Below are 17,673 nucleotides of genomic sequence, written 5' to 3' on the forward strand. Positions count from 1 at the left end.
AATTATTTTACATATTTGCGATCTCTTACTACATGGCTTGGTTGATCAGAACTCTTTAAAATATTATATCTAGAGATAAGAAAATCTAAATGTAAATGTGTCTGTAAAAGCAATATTTTGCGTTAACAGAATAATTTTACATACTCCTCACTGAGGTATGTACTTTAGAAAGGGGAAGAGGAAAGTGAGGAGATACTCACGCTATTGCCCCCGCGGCTCCCACCTGGGCCAGCAACACATGACATCAAGCCAGAAAAATATGCAGAGACAAGCAGATGCCTGACGTCGGAGGGTGCCCGTCCCGACGTGGGCATTGCACCCCACGCACCCTTCGCCCTGACCTTCCTCCCTCTCCCATCCCGCTCCTCTCCACCAGAGTTAGTCTTCCCTCTCCCAAGCCTGTGGCCAGGAGCGGTAAGAAATGGTCATAGTGACCCAGACAGTAAGAAACTTCACAACAGCAAGAAATAAAACCTGGAACTGCCAACAGTTTCCCCCATGAACAGTTTCCCTCCATGCCAAGGGCAAGCCTGACCTAATGTCCATATAAGTAAATGAAAGATTTCCACGTTGAATCAGGCTCCGATGAGGATAAACAAGGCTGAGAAACAGAAGTGCCCACAAAAAATAAGAAAAAGTGTTAGATTTCTATCCAAGGGAATTTTTATCAAGCTTAAAGGAATATTAAGGGATACTCTCAACTTGCAGTTCTTGAAAACGGACTGCTTCAGAAAACATGCTTTGCTTTGATAGCATATCCTCAAGTATGGTTTCTTCATCTTTCTAAAGATTTTTTTTCTTTTTTCCCCTCTTGATATTTATACAGGGCTTTTCAACAAAACTCAGGCTGACAGGCAAGCTGGCCACGCAGGAGGAAAGAGAGAAAGCTGATGCCAATAGCTGGCACAGGAGCTATACAAACAAACTAAAAACTAGACAAACTGTTTGTTTAAAACACTTTTCATTTTCAATAATAAAGTAAAACTGGCTGCTTCTAGTAGTGCACCTTTTCAGACAGAATCAAGTCTGCTGTACCAATCTAATCCCAATCATATCTACAGTACTTAGTTATTTTTAGTGCGATGAAAACAGCCTGTATTTTAAGTTTGCCTGCCCATTACCATGAAATGTCTGAAAAAGTTCACGAAAACAGCTATTCAGATACCCAGGGTGCATATTTCAGAAGCAAGGCTATAGTGACAGCCTCCCCCTTTTGTTTTTGCTAATTCAGCAGTCCTGTAACTGCCTGTATTTTTCAATATATTGTTTCAGGTACTAACAGAGAGAATACACATTCAAAACAGAATTTGGATTGGTCTGACAGGTGCTAACATGCGGTGGAGAAGATATGAAATAGTAATCTTGTTACGAAAATAAATAATGAATAATGCGGCGGCAAGCGTGATCTCATCAAAGTCTTCATCTTAACCCAGCACCGTGGCAAAGACCAGACAGCTCTTGTGTGACATTGTTATCTAAAGTCCTGATTAGATTTTCACCCCAGAGTTCTCAATTTTGGTAGCAATCATCACAAAGATACTATGGTGACTAGCACTCTATAAATACATCATATGGACAGGTAGCAGTATAGAAGGCGGCTATCAGATAAGAGTTTGAAGCATTTGAAAATTCAACCCTGCCATTAGGTCTGTATAAAGCACTCAATTTTATGGCAGTAGAAATGTGATTACAGACAAAACTGTAGGATTAGTGCTGTACAAATTCTTCTATCATCACTCAATAGCATTAGTTAGGTTTGCAGGGAGTGCCAGAATTCAACAAATGCATAGGCATGAATTAACTGTAAATTCAATAAATGCCTGCAGCACAACCCAAAGGTCACGGTTTGATTGGCCTCACTTTGCTAGACACTGTACAAAGCTGCAACAAATGAGAGCCGCACAGAACTTGCGACCTGCGCCAAGTTACTCACGTTTCAAGTATCTGCCAGAGAATATAAGCGGTTATTTCCTATGTTACTATTTCAAATTTTATTATGAATTTGTAATAATCTATTATGGGGTACAGCTAGACTTGATAACTGTATATGAAGTGCAATACTGGATGTAGGCAATGTTATGGGAACAGGCTCTAGTCATCTGAGTGGATTTACTGAATATTTCATTTCCTCATGCTGGAACTGGGCACGTGAGGGGGAGCCCGTGGCCACGGCCATGGGCACGCGCACACCAGAATTGCTTTTGATATGAATAATCACTATTTTAAAACACACCCACCTGTCATCTCCACACATACCATAAGCAGTCTGGATCGTCTCTAAGCATGAAACTCAAACTCTTCCTATGTTACGGTACATTATTACAAATATCTTGCCGATACAATTGTGATCCATTGTAATGAAAATATCTAAAAAAATACATTTGAAAAAAAAATCGCCAGGTTAAAACAATTAGTCCTAAGTAAACTTTGCTTACAGCCAACTATGTGTTGATTACAATTGGTTTAATTCAACATAGGAGTTGCATTATTTGAAAAACAACAAAAAAATTGTACACTGCACAATCCAATTAGCATCACCATTATACAAGCTCATTCTGAACAACGCCGGGTTTTGTAAGGTTGCTGCCCTTGGCACGTAGGGGTTTGCTCTCAAAGCCAGCTCCTCAAAAGAGCTGCATCGCAAACCCGGTGGGATGACTGCTCCCACAAGCCAGGGCGGCGGAAGTGGGAGCGATCACACAAACTATAATCCTGATGCTTTGTGGACACACGCTGCTCCTTCCACTCCCCCTTGCAAGCAGAGGGAAGCATATATTCAACATTTTGAGTGCCAGGTTGCCCAGTCAAATATTTTGGGAAGTTTTTTGGTTCCCCAGCAGTAGTTGCCTGCAGAGTCCTGAGGTTCTGGGAGACTGCCACACCAAGTTCCCCAAACCTTGCTGAAATTGTCACCACCCAGGACTGTATTTATGTCCCTGTCCTCGCCTTTGCTCTGGGAGAGCGCCAGAAAGCTCGCGGGAGCCCTGCGGTGCCAGCGCCATCGACGCCACGCACGGCCCGCGGGCTCCTGGCCACGGCCACCCGCCGGCCACCAACACCCTGCAGCAACCAGCCAACACAGAGCTTCCTCCCTGCATCCCGTATGGGCACAGCATCTCCGACTGTCTGGTATTTGAAGGGAAAACCTATGCCTATATAGCCACGCTAAATTTGCAAGAAGAGCAATTTTCAATTGTTTGCATAACTGCAATCCCTTTTTTCCCAACCACACAAACTAACAGGACTGGCTTATAGCCCCGTTTCAGCTTGCAACTAAACTACTGCTATCTATACTCTACCTGCAGAAGAACGGGGTAACCTTCCTGCGCTGCTTTTGTAAAATGCAAAATATTTCTGCCAAAAACGTTAGGCTCTGGCATCCAGATATGTATGCCAGTGCCTAAATTAAGGTATGTACATTTGAAATTTGTATCCTTCAAGGACAATCTGTGTAGAAGAGATAAATGTTATAAAATGTAGACAGCTACGTAATGAAGTAAGGATTCTGGAATTCAATAACTCATGAGATAACTCAAGCACTGAGCTGTACATGTTTAGGCTTTAGAGTTCTCTTTTTCCTTTTTCAAATAGCATTTTGAGAATTATAGCTCCTTTAATAAAAAAATGCATGTGCTATGAAGAACAGTAGTTCCCTAAATATTTTCAGTACAAGACGTGATTTACTCAATAAGTGAAAAAAGTTTGTTTAGAAAAAACTACTAAACTATAGTCATTGTCCAAAATGACTCTCCATCAGCAGAACCATAAAAGGGCTCAAGACAGAAGCAGAATGCTTCACAACAGCTGGTTTCTTTCAACTTTCTGTAATTTTTTTACAGCTACTTTTTGTGATTTTTTTGTGTATACAGCAGCAGGACTCTTCTAGAAACAAGCAGGCTGTGATTTCACCCATCCAACGCTGGGAACCAGAGGTGGAGCTCTGTTATCCAGAACCACCACCAGCCAGGCACAGGCAGGGTCAAGTTGTATGTACTCTCACACCAGCACTGAAAATTTATCAAATATGGCCCTGATCCAGCAAAGCACTTAAGCACATGCTTTACTTTAAACATGCAAGTAATCCTATTAGAGTAAATGAGATTCAGCATAAACCACTAGACTGCATCTCAGAATACCTCGGTTCTGGCCCTGCTTAGGTCAGTGATCGACTGCCTAACCTTGGACAAATCGCTGTCTTTCTGTGTCGTTATTTCCTCTTTTGCCCTTTATGTGTTTACCATGCTGCACACCATCTCCACAAAAATAATCCCAATCTGCAATATTCTAGGAATTGCTGTAGTACAGATCATGGCGGGGATATTCAGGTACTTTTGGGTACATGGTAGACATTTGAAAAGGGGCTAAAGTAACACTGCCAAGAAACCAAGATGACATCCCCTAGCTTTGGGTCTATTTATCCAGTGCTGGTGACAGATTTCAAAAGCGTGAGGTGGAGCCTGAAAAGCACTTCTGTGGAAGGGAACAGGCCAACAGACACCGACAGGTACAGGGCTAGGACAACCCCAGGCTCTTTTGTTTCCAACCCCAGGTCTCACGTGATCCCACCTCCATTGCTCATCCCACGCTCACAAGGCACCGCAAGATCCCAACCCCTGCTCGGGGATTCGCGGGCCGGGCTGCAACGTTTCTGTTCATATGGCACCCACGGCAGGAAAAACCAGTACGTGTCCAAAGCGTGCAGGTGGAAGACAGCGTTGTTTCATATGGTGTATTTACCCAAAAAGGCCTAATGTTCAACATGATGCCAGGCAGAGTTTTCTACAGGTAGGTCATGTCATCACCTCTATGTTTTAACGATCTTGACAATATTTTCATATAAATAATTTGGCTTTTGCAGTGCCATACACACACATGCAACGTGTTTGCTCCTGCCATGCCACCTTCCATTCCCCGGCAGTTGTTGCCGGCAATGTCACTACCCCGAGGAGAAACGGACTCAGGGTCTAACAATGCGGCAGGCACGGATGAGCGGGCAGGATCATCGAATGAGTTTCAGAGAGACTGGAGGTGCTGCTGTCCCTAGTGAAATCAATAACACTTCTCCCATTTACTTCAGTGGAGTAAATATTTCAGCTCCTGTTTCTACGCCTTCTGGTCATCTCAGTGCCTAACAGAGCAATCATTTATTTTCCTGGAAAAGGACAGACTGCATGAAAAGCAAGGTAGGGGAGATTTTAAAATAAACTTACACTAAATAAAAAAAACCCCTTATAATGATTCATAAAGTAATAGATTATAAGTAATACAGAAGATTAGATTAGATTTATGCAATTAAGATCCTCCTTTCTAAGAACTCAATCACAGATTCCTCTTCTGTCCTTGAAACACCTGTACCCACATCATTGCTTTCCCTACTGCACCTAAGGAGAACTTGGAGCAACAGAACTGCACATGCACCGGCTTGCTCAGGATCAGGCCTTTCATATGCAAAGATATCTCTTATCAGTTATAAGATAAATGCATTATGAGCTGTACTCTTCATTAAAATATTTTCTACCACAGATTGGAAGCCTGGCCTAGAAGATACTTGCCAAAATTATGTTCAGGAGGAGCAGAGCAACTGAACTGCATTTTTCAATAGGTCAAGTTAGTTAGTTCTAACTTTTTCTGAATGCCTGCTCTGTTCTCATTGTATGAGGAAGGGAAATACAGTCAAAAGGTTATAGATAACTCCATGTGCATTTGCAGCAAGTTAGTGAACACAATAAACTTCTGGTTTTGCAGCCATTCAGGATTTTGGACATTAAAAAAAACCCAATCGAAAAGAACTTGCACAGTAAACTATGACAGATCCTGAAATAAATGCATACCATGTATAACGCAATAAAGTTATCGAATAAGTGAAATTTACAGCAAGCATGCTGTCTGTCAGTAAGTGTTGCAAGTTTCCAAAATTAGTTGGCATATCAGACAACAGTGAATATTTACTAGGCATTTTAAAGCTCCTGAAGTCCTTAGCAGCATTCAAAGTTAAGGTTGACATTTCATCTTTAATTCATGCTCCTGTGTCTTTCTGTATTAACTCCTAACAAAGCAGCATGCTAATAGCCTCGGTGCAGAGAGCATGCGCGCTGCCTGAGCCGTGCACACTCCACGGGAACACTATTATACATCGCCAGCGAAAGTGGATCTGGGCATTTTGAAAAGCAAGGCAGCCACCGAATCAGTACTGATAAACTTGAACATTGCAGCAACTGAGGTTGAGATTACTGCAAAGAGCAACAGAAAAGTATACTCCTGATATCCACTCGGAAGTAATTTCTGCAGGAGAAAGTTTTCTTCAGATACTGCTCCTCTTTATTTGCACTCACATTATCTCTCTCTCTGAGAGCGATCTTTGTATTTTATCAAACTTTATCTAGGTATGTGTAAAGGATTCTACAAAACCAGATTTTGACATAAGTTTAGACTTTGTGCAGCACCCTTCTCTTCCCCAGCATCGCATAGAGCGCCTCACAAAAGGCCCCAGAGGTTGGACAAACATAGCACCAGGAAAAACACAGTGTGAAAGGGATCTTTATGTGCATGTGTGAGGGCCCAGCGCTAATAGCTCAATGTGCTATTGACACATCACAGTGCAAACAGCTAAGTCTTTTTCAAAATAGCATGAGTCACAGTGTCATTCTTAACTTTGCATTTCCCAGATTTCGGTCGTTTGTGAAACAAATCATCTCGCTATTATTAAAACGCGTTTCTGCAAATAAAGGCAGTGGAACTGGGGAACGACTGTGGCTGCCGGCTGCAACATTTATTCCATAAATTATATATGCCCCCCCAAAAAGGGGGAACGAATAAAGACCATAAGCAGCACCGCAACCTCCTCGACGATCCTCGCCAAATTACAGCGCTGCGCGGGGTCACCGCTGGCAGCTGATGCACTTTCCGACACCCCTCCCGCTCGGCGCGACCCTCCGGCTGCGCCCGGCGCGGCCGAGCCGGGGCCCGCGGAGCGCCGCCGCCCCGCGGGGCGCGCAAGCGGAGTCACTTCGCGGAGCGGCTCCCCACGCGGAGCGCGGCAGCTGCCCGCCGCCCCCGCGGCGCAGCGCGAAGTTGCTCCCAGCTTTCACCAGACGGGACCCCTGCCCGCGCCCGCGGGGCAGCGCGGCCGGGCCGCACGTGCGCCGCCGCCCGCACAAAGGCGGCGGGGCCGCTCCGCTCCGCGCCCCCCCCCCCGCCCCGCTCCGCGCCCCGCCGCTGCATCACCTTGTTGTAGCCGTAGTAGCCCAAACACTGGGCAAAGTCCAGGGTGGAGGGGTCCCCGGGAAGCGAGCTGCCCGCCGCGGCGGGGTAGAAGCGTACATCCATGCCGGCGCGGCGGTGCGAGGAGCGCACTTGGGAAGCCGCCGCGAGGCTTAATAGATCCACCCTCAGGTGCCGTCCGCGGCTGCGGCTCCGGCTGCGGCTCGGCGAGGCTCCGCGGGGCCGCCGCGCTGCGGGGAGCCGCGCCGAGGCTCCCCGAGGAGCGGCAGGGGCGAGGGGCGAGGGCCGGCGGCGGCAAAGTGCAGGTAAACAAGGGGAGGAGAGGCGGGGGCGGGCGGCGCGGCGCAGGTAGGGGCCCGCCCGCCGCGGCGCGGGGGGGCGGCACGGAGGGCTCTCGTTTTTTAAAAGCGCGGTGCCAAGCCGCGGCTGTGCCTCCGCCGGCAGGAGCAGCTGCTGCGCACAAAGGAGCCACGCGCCCGGCGAGCCGCCCCTGCCGCCGCCGCCGCCGCGCTGCGCCGCGCACTGCCCGCGCCGGGGCGCGCAGCCGGGCCGGGCCGGGCGCGCAGCCGGCACCGCGGCCGCCGGCCGCCCTCCGCGGCGGGGTGCGCTGCCGAGCCGCCGCCGCCGCTGCTTGGCGGCTGCCCCGGGGCTGGCGCGGCGCGGCGAGGGCTGCGCGGGGCCAAGTGCCGCGGGAGCGGAGCGGAACGGAGCGGCGCTGCCCCGCTGCCCGGGCGGAGCGAGCGCGGCCCCCGCCGCCGCCGCGCCCCGCCCCGCCGCGCCCCCGGCGGCCGCCGCCGGCCCGGCCCGGGACCGCGACGGGGAGCGGGAGCGAGGCGGACCGGCCGCGCTGCCCCGTCCCGCGGAGGGCTCTGCCCGGGCGCTGCCGCCCCCCGCCTTGCGCCCCGTCCGTTTTTCTTCTGGGGGGGGGGGGGGGGGAGGTAAATGCACTTTACTGAGTCGCACCGCTGTCTGGCCGCGTGGCAGAAGAAAGGAGATTTTTCCTCTAACGCGCTGTCACGGGTCGGACTCTAAAACCCGCGCGAAACCTTCCTGCTCGCTCAAAGTCGCCGGACGCCCGCTCAGGACGAAGAGCAATAATCCCAATGGCTCAGGCATCGTGGTCGCTGCTGCCACGCTGCCGCAGACGGCGGTGCACAGCGAGCGGCCGCGTCCCAGCCTATTGCTCCAGAACTTCTAAAGGAAACACGGAAAAAGTAGGAGAGGCCGCTTTCCCTCGCTCCAGACTTGTGCCCTTGCAAACAAGGAAGAGGAGGCGCTCTCCACTCAAGGCTTCAAGAGTTGCGGGACAGTGAGCGAACTGCCCCTTGGATGGAGGGCTGTGCCCGGAGCGGCCAACACCGCTGCAAACGCACCGCCGCCTGTCTTGGCTCACGCAGCTTAGTTGCACAGTAGCAAAGCCAGGTCCCCAAGGTCTGGCTGTACAAGAGCACCGAGTCCTTCCCTGGGGGCTGCCGTCTCTGCTGTGGTGTGCCCCATAGCGATGCTCCAGCCCCACGTCTGGCTGCAGCCACCCCTTGTGCCCCACACCGGGTGGCCACACGTGACCATGGAGGCAGGGAGCAAACTGCAAAACAACCAACATCAACCACAACACGCGTAGGAAGTGAACAACTCCCCAACCCCATTCCTAGAAATCCTATTTCCAATATTTATGGTAGCACAAATAGCCCCTGCTAGCACAGGAGAGACCAAATCACAGTATCAGTAATACCTTTAACGCAGATGTTGATCCTAAAGTGTCATCATTTAAAGCAAAGAAAGATCTCTAAAGTGCTATTTTGTTCTAAGAGCAAAATTAAACATAGCATGGATGTGCATCTGTATTTACATGGAGAACATAGTTTAACTTTCTAGAAAACGTACATGAACTGGTGAATGCCTCAGTAGAAAAAAAATGCATATTCAGCCAGATACTTCATCCAATTTCATATTCGTTGTATCACCTGTTTTTAAGCAAAATGAAAAAAACATAAAATCTGCTCGGTTGCTAGAAGAGAAATGGTTGAGGAACATACAGTTCAGGGTGTCCTCATATGCACACCCCATACCTGTGGCAAAAATTATTTAGGCTCATGAGAGAGACAACTTGTTCGGAAATGAGGAGAGAGCTAAGTGCTGAATCTATTGAGAGTGCGGCACTGCATTAGAGCACTCCTCCAGCGTCACCGCCAGGAAAGTGGTAGTGTGGAGACACAGCAAACTCATTTCAACATTTCAGTTGAGGTTAATAAAGTAATACCCACTTTGTTTTATTCATTAGGCAAACATTTCTGGGGGGAAAAAAAAGCACTTGTTAGAATAAGTAGTTTCTCAGGTCTATGAACAGATTGCTGGCACCAAGTTCTTCTGAGGTACTCGACTATATATAAGGCTGTTCCTATGTGGCCTTGCTCTGGCTCTACATGCTTTTAGTGAAATCTGAAAGCGTATTGCCATTGAATTCGGAGGGCAAGTGCTTGAATAAGGAATGAGCAGAAAATAAGTGCAGGTTTAGAGGTTGGTCCCACTGTCACTTTGAAAAGAGACTCTGTAAGGTTGGAGGCTGATGCAGCAGGTGGCTTTAGGCTACGCGTGGCCAACGTGAGCAGCGGAGCTCGCCCCGCGCTGCCGGGCCCAGCGCAGCTCTCCTGTCCCGGCCTCCAGCATGTCAAAATTCAGTCATGCACAGCACTAGTAGGACTGCAGTGAGATCAGTGAATGCTTTTATGAAAAAGAGAAGAGAAACTGGGAAATATATGCTAATGTGCTTTTCTTTTTAAACAAAATACTGTTTTATGTTATATTATTCCAGAGACAATTTGGCAGTCTAACAAATTAGGCAGGTATGTGTTTTCCTTTCTCAACACCTCTTCGATTTAGCTTATTAAATAAGTAAATTTAAATAATTTCTGCTACACTTTAAATCCATATATATGACATCAATCTGGTTGTTAGTAACAATGTATTTATCTCAGGAGTACATTAAGGATGGAATATGAGCCACAGTATTTATATCTTAGTTTTCCTCTCAAGCTAAGCACCTTCAGACCCTTCAGTAAAGCCGTGGCTTTGGAATTCCACTCTCATTTTTTCTTTTGGAGCAGTTGGAAGTATCAGGTATTTGCAATTTTAAGTAACTATTCCCTTCTTTTCTGCTGGTTTAATAAAAGTAAGCGTTTACCTACAGTAAATGGAATGTGCCAACAGTTTCCCTGGTACCGACTAGCCTTGATTTTGAAGAAACTTTCTGAAAAGCGCTGTTCCATTAGGATTCAAACATATGTCTACTAATGCCAACAATTATGATTCAGCCCGTAACACAAAAACTGTGACTTTGTTCCATCTTCAGCTATACTTTCTTCTGACTCATCATCACAATTCAATTTTAAAAGCCATTAAGAACACTCAAACTGCTTTTCTGATATAAGAGCAGAAATTGCCTCGGAGTGAATCAGCCATGTACAAACTGGAAAATGTGCATACACAAATTCTCACTGCTTCTGGAAACCTTCCAGCTCTCACAGGCACACGCTGATGCTCCAAGCCTAGCTGATTTCCACACGCTCCTGGCAAGTTACTCCGTATGTACGGGGAGAAAGGTGCCAGTTTCACGGTGCAGAATCAACAGTAAAAAAGACCTGACGTTCATTTTGGACTTTCCAGGGTCCGTGGCTGATGGCTCCCCCACTAGGACTAGGAGGAACAAGAGGAGATGGGGGAACACTACGTCCCTGCCGTCACCCGTTAAGTGTCCTAGTCCTCCCCCCCGAGCAGCTGGGGGTCGGGGGGGGGGGGGATGAAAGGACACAAAACATAAAGAACGGGATACAGGAGGCGAAGACAAAGATACAGCGCCAGCCAGCTCTGGTTCAGAAAATAATCAGAAACCTCCTAGGATCAATAGGAAATCCCTTTAATTGATTGCAATGGGCTTTGAATGAGGCCTATAGTTTACTTATCAAGCACAGCTGCTGAGAATCAATAATATTTTGCCTCACTCTTGAAGCAACAACTACAGCAGTAACTTTTGGCTAAGAAAATGTAAAATTAACTCCATATTAATTCATTAAGTCCCCTTCTCATCAGATTTTAGGGACATTTAGTATTTCTAAGTGATCGTACAGGCATGAATATCCTATATATATATATGAGTCAGTAAAGAAAAGAAAACTTTTGTTTTTGGCATTAATTCAGATCAAATACTCATTGACATCTCCATTTCTCAGCAACTATCTCAAGCAGAGATCAATAACCGCTTATTAGTCACTGCCCATGTTTGCTGCAGCAAAGGGGGGAATGCCAGCCGGCATCGGAGCAGCCGGGCGATCTGGGGCTGGGTGCGATGGGAAAGGGCTTGGCCGCCAGCTGACCCCTCGCCTGCTCTTGGGCAGCTGCTGCACCCACAAAACGAGAATCTCTAACCTGCCGCTGGAGATCAATCGATAGAAAACAAGTATCGCTTTATAGTCACTCCTTAAAAGTACAAATCATTATTTAAAAATACAAGTGTGGAGTGCTGCAGGAAAAAAAACCACAAGTGAAAGTTCTCGGTTTGTGAAAATTCTGTTTCTTTTGGGCCCAAGTCAGGAAGTGCAGAAGTTTGTGAAACTGTTTGGAAAAAACAAAATTACTAAGCTTCTCAAACATCTACAAGTGCCAGCTTCGATGTCTTTGTAGAATGTTGAAGTCTGCTATTTTACCTGAAGTATTTCACCACTTCAACCCATAACTCACAATTTTGACCATATTCTAGCAGAAAAATAAGTATTCAAGTACACAAGGTGTTTACAGAGCAGAGACAACCACTAATGTGGTTGAACTGTCTTACAGCAAAAAGGTTTCTGTAACTTTAAAAAGAAGTATTCCACAACCCTCCAAAATAACCTGTGTGTAATGGACAATATAGGATTACTTTCTGGCAGAGTGAATATCCTGTTGCTATTGACTGCAGCGTTACAGTATCCTGACATACTAGTACACAGTTATTGTGAGATAAAGACCATGCTGAAAAACAAACTGACTGCAGTACTGAAAACAGAAAAGGAACTGTCCAGTAATATAAAAATTAACTTTTTAAGAGAACAATGACTGGAACAGTGTCCTTTCTAGAAGTAGCATTGAAGAATAAATGCTTTAACTGAAGCTAAGAAAATGTTGCAGTGTATTCCTTTCTTTAGGGATGCCATTTTCAAGCAAGATAGGAAAGCTTGGCCAGAGATGGTTCTGCATACATAGTTTGCTTTTACATCATCTGTTGATAGAAAGCTGTGGAAGCGGTGAGATATGTTTCTCTTTGGGTTTTTTTCCCCTGGCCCTCTCCCCATTCATACACTTGTGGAATTTAAACTAAAAGAATTATTAAAAGAGAGAAAAAAATCTACTGGCACGTACTTTTTAAAGGGAATTTACAAGGACAATGCCTACAGAAAGAAATACATATGTTCATCAAGAGCAATCCACATTCTTCTTGAATGTCTTTAAATTTCTGTGCAAGTCTAAAGGAACTTGTCAGGCAGAAACTTTCATTTTACAGTAGAACCAGATCTAATTACTGAAAGAATTATTTTAATGAAACTTATCTGAAAAGTCTTAGTGAGAGATGGAGAACAGTATTTCCAGACGAGAAAGGTTACATTTAAGCCTTGTGTCTGCACCAGATTCCCTCATACAGATTTTTCCATTTTAATTTAATCAAATGTTCTATTAGGTAATTAGTTGAAATATACACCTTTTATGACTCCGGCTGCACGTCAGGTGCACGCACAGGATTGCAAAGGGATCTGAACAGGGATATGGTGTTCCTGAAGAGACTGAGAAAATACCATTCAGTGATTTTGAGGGTGCAATGCAGGAATACTATATTTCCAATGCAGCAGTCCCCAAAGTGAGGGCACACTTAACCCTGGCGAGCCTGCCAGGTGCCTGGCCGTCCCCGGGAAGCCGTGGAAGTGGTGTCGCAGAGGCTCTCCGGGACCGCAATCACAGTCCGTCACTGCTGGTGTGGAAGGGACGGGCCTAGACGGTTGCCTGGAAGCCGGTGATGGACTCGACGAGACACCGCGGGGACTCAAGGGAAAAGGCCACTGCCACTGCCAAGATGCTGAGGTGCTGAGCCCCAACACTGCTAGGAAAGCAAGGGCTGACCTGTCTGGGATGACGAGTCTCGCTCTCCGTCTCGCTGGGCAGGGCTGGCCGCTTGCCGGGATCTCCTTCTCCCCATACCCATCTCCTGCTCCCGCCGTTCTGCTGCGGGAAGAAGCAACAAATGTCAGGCTGCTGCTCTCAGGTCCCTTTCTACCGTGAAAGCGCCTTATCATGATGTCACCTTCTGCCAGCATGGGTTAAAACAAAAAGTAATTAGTGATCAGTGCTAGAGAATATGTGAAAATGTACAAAAATTTATCCATATTTGGTGAGACTGTAGAAACACAACTTTTGGGGGATAGATCAGATCCATCCAATGACTGGAAGGAGTCTTCCCAAGGACTCATTAGTTATCCTTTTAGGTCTCCTAATTAATGCTGTAGTCTTCTGAGAGCATACATTTTTAATAACTCAGGTATTAATAGCAGTAAGATTCTAGGTGAGAATTAGAAAATGTTTTTTGTGAGTACTTGTACAATAGAGTTTGGGGCTTAGTAATGGGCACATGCATAGTGCATCAGATTAAAAATTAACAAACAGATTTCTAGAAGTGTGATCTAGGGACCACAATAACATCTCCAAAACAAACTGCTGTGCTTTCCTGCAGGAGGCATAAACTTAGTTTTATAGAGTAGAGCTTTGTTTTTGATGCTTCCATGGGCTGGGTTTTCTACATTCAAAAGTTGAAAACAGATTTCAACCAGTTCTCAAGACATTTCCCGAAGCTTATAAACAGTACATGTCAAGCTGTTTTTAAGAAACAACCCTCTCTTCCATGAATTGCTAATATTTAATAAAACATCTGATCACAAAACCAAATCTAGAAAATCAGTACTAAAATAACACTGCAACTTGCTACTAAATACAATGTTCTTCAATATAAGTCCATTTCAAGTCCATTTATTCCAGGGTTCTACAGCAGTCAAAATAATCAATGCAGAATTTTCTGTGCGATTTACACATTGCCTTTTAAAATGAATTGACTGAAACAAAAAATGTTTATTTCTGCTGCCTGGGTTGTTTTCTAAAACATATTCTCTTTCTTTTAAAGTGAGCGAACGACCTCTGCTTCAGGAACAATTTTCTGAGACAGTGTGTTTATCAAATAGCTTCTCTGCTTTCATGAAAACAATTTATTTTCACTGAACTCTTCAAGATAAGCATCGAAGTCAGGAAGAATGTACAATGACATTTATAATTACATTCAAGAAACAAATATTTTGCTCCAAGAGAGGTTTGGGATTTTTTTTCTTTTTCAGAGATACAAACCCACCGCCATCCTCCAACATACCATTTAACAGTATTTTCTCCCTGCAAATACAAAGTGTACTTCCATATGCATGGGAAGAGAAGCCTGGGACAGTCATATGCTCATAGGAAGGCTCCAGCAGGCATCCAAAACAACGAAAGCCGTAGCATGATGCTTACAACCAAACCGCCTCCCCTGCCCCGCTGCAAGGACAATCTGCCGAGGGGGACGGGGAGAGCAGGGGCACTCGCGACCTTGCAGAGCCTGCCCCAAACGCCCCCCCGTGCCCCCGGAAAGCGGCCGTTCCTGGGGGCACGTGCCTCTCGCCGCTTGCCTCCCGCATTTGCCCCTCGCCAGCGCTCCCCGCAGAGCCCACACGGAGAGGGAGAGGGCTCGCGGCCTCGTGCCTTGGGGCAGCAGGGGAGCTTGCCAGGAAGGCTCCCTCCCTTGCCCTCACGGGTGCAGCCCGGGCCCCCGATCGGGGCTACCTACAGCAACAGCTTGCTCGTGCCCGACGATTACTGCTTCCTCTGAACTGCCCCGAAAGGCAAGGTAGTGCATAATGTACCTGACTTTTCAGGACAAAGCAGCCACAAATTTAGACATATAGCACCTGAATTTTTAAATACAAATTCAGTAACTACCTATGCAAAAGCTGTCCCTCGATATGTTTAGGGGCTCAGTTTGGTTTGCCTGGAAACACAGGCCTAACTGGATTAAAAAGACACATTACAGTCAAAACAATGAACGCCCTTTAATTTGTGGGAATTCGTTTTAGAATCAAAGATTTCAGACCCGGTTTATTCCTTATCAGTCAAACATGCTAGCTTTTTATTATTCCGTTTCTCAGCGCACGGAGATAGTTCTCATCATAAAGATGCTCTGATAAAGTTCTCCTCTGGAGACGTACTCTTTTTGTAGGCTCAGCTAGTGAAGAAATATCATTCATTTGTAATACTCATCAAAGAGATGGGGGGAAAAAATCAAAAGCAGCTGAAAAGAGATTGCGTTTCACTAATATACACCAAGGCTTTATTTAAAATATACAATGTTAAATTTGATCAAATATCAACCCACTATTCAGAGTGAAATAATCTCTTTTAATTTGCATGTATCTGTGTGTGCCAAAGAGAAGCGTGTTTGCTTTCAAGCAGGTGCACATCCTGCTATGACTAAATCTCTAACTCATCAAATTGCTTTACCAGTGTGGGACATGCCCTTTTTTCTGGAACAGCTTCAAGCATTTTCCCCAGCATTTCAGCCACCTGTTTACTGAGTTCATACTCCAAAGGAGATGCATGCAATTAGAAACAAGGAAATGAAAATAAATGACCTTGTTTGTTATAAATAACAAAGAGACTCAGCAAAATTAATGCAGTGAAGCCTGACCTCCTGACCTGAAAGAAAGAAGCACCTCATTCCTTTGTAGCAGGCTCACAATGCGCCAGCGCCAGGCATTGTTATGCAGCTTTGCCTCTTTTGACGGATCTTAAAGGACTATGTTCTAAATATTAAATGTTTTACAAGTTAGATTAGGAAATTTGCATTAAAAAGCATGTTGAGACAAAGTCAAGAGAGAAATACTAGAGATTATCATTACCTCGTTTAAAGAGCAGAGGTAAGCCATGTGTATGTTAGTCCACTGTAGTACAGTTTTTCCATTGGAAAAAAAAAACAGCTCTGGAGTTCCAGGTACTAAAGAGATATGGGATGTCTCCTTCAGTGCTCACTGATTAAGAAAAAAGTTCTAAACTACCCAACATTTTTCTTCTGTAAATTGTTTGCGCTACGATGATCTGACTTTTGAGAAAAAAGCAAGGTACAGCCACAAATACTAGAGAAAACATTTTCTTCATTATCCTCCGATGAGGTGAGTAGAAATGCCTTCTTTTGTAGAAAGTCCATTGAAAACCATTTCTATGGGTTACGTTTTCACTCTTGAATGATTCATGTCCTTCTGGAACAGTGTCCAGCTGTAACAGAGGGCAAGGTGTTAGAAATTTGTTTTGTTGCTTGTCTTTCTAGGTAATGAGCACGCACAGCCGTTTTTATGGCAGTCCTCACAAAAAGAGCATTGTGCAATTACAGCGCTGCTTCCTAACTTGTCAGTCTCTGAAAGCAGCCTGTTATTAATGAAGCGACTCCGAAGCGCTGCAGCAGCGCAAGGAGAGCGTGTTCGTATCTCGCTGAAAGCAGCTCCGACAACAGGTATTGTCTGACAAGGATTTTTCCCCAACTTTTTTTTTTCTTCTTTCACATTCACCGACTTCCGCCTGGCTGCTGACATGTGCTGAAGGCCCTTCATGCCGCTTACGGCCTCGGCTCTGCAAGCCTCTCTCCTGCTCTGCCGGCCACGGGGGCACATTAACGTGGACCCGGCGCTGTGCCAAGACGCGGCAGGTCTGTAACTTTGGGGTTTAGGAGCATGAGGCTAGGCCGGCTCTTCTCCTCCCGGCCCTTTCTCCCCTTCTTCCCAACCGCAGAGGAGCGTCGCTGCGATGGAGCAACTCCTCCACATGGGGAGTCGGCAGGACTCGCTCCTGCTCGGATACGGCCGCACAGAGGAAAACTTGGTGAGACCTTTAGCAGTAAGAGGTTGAGCTCAAGGAGCAATTTCCAGCAGAAAAACAGCAGACAACCGCAGCCTCCCTCTCTGTTCCTGAAGTCTTGCGAACAGCTCGTGCTTCTTCCAAAGGTACGTACCATCAGAAGCGGAAGGGCCGCAAGCCTGGCGGCTGGGATGTGCCCAGGTGTCCACTGAAGTCCAGACCGCTCAAATTTCTGCGTGCGGCACGTTTGGGGAAGACCTGCACACCAGCCTGCTGGGAGCTCAGCCCGACCCGAGGGAATCCAGGCTTCGCGACGCGCGGAGCGGTGATCGGCGCCCCGCGTTGGGTCCCCGCGCACTGCCCCGGCGGCCGGGGCGGCTGTTGGGAGCGCAGCCACCGCAGCGCGATGCACAAGGGCTGCAACAGCGGGCACAAAGCTGGACACCCCTCGAAGTGTCTCACGCTCAGAGTAGGAGACCTGACTGGCCCATAAATTGCAAATATTCATGT

General features: G+C 46.4%; 1 protein-coding gene across 2 annotated transcripts in view; it reads right to left on the reverse strand.

The window, feature by feature from the left end:
* Positions 1–7,424, reverse strand: part of TOX3 (TOX high mobility group box family member 3) — a 78,273-nt gene extending 70,849 nt beyond the window's left edge. For both annotated transcript variants that reach the window (XM_067302905.1, XM_067302906.1), the window contains exon 1: positions 7,225–7,424. In XM_067302905.1, coding sequence (XP_067159006.1) covers positions 7,225–7,326 — 102 coding nt within the window. In that variant the 5' untranslated portion in view covers positions 7,327–7,424. The remainder of the gene's footprint in view (positions 1–7,224) is intronic.
* Positions 7,425–17,673: the final 10,249 nt, after the last annotated feature.

Source organism: Apteryx mantelli, chromosome 10, assembly GCF_036417845.1.
Source record: "Apteryx mantelli isolate bAptMan1 chromosome 10, bAptMan1.hap1, whole genome shotgun sequence".
Taxonomy (NCBI): domain Eukaryota; kingdom Metazoa; phylum Chordata; class Aves; order Apterygiformes; family Apterygidae; genus Apteryx; species Apteryx mantelli.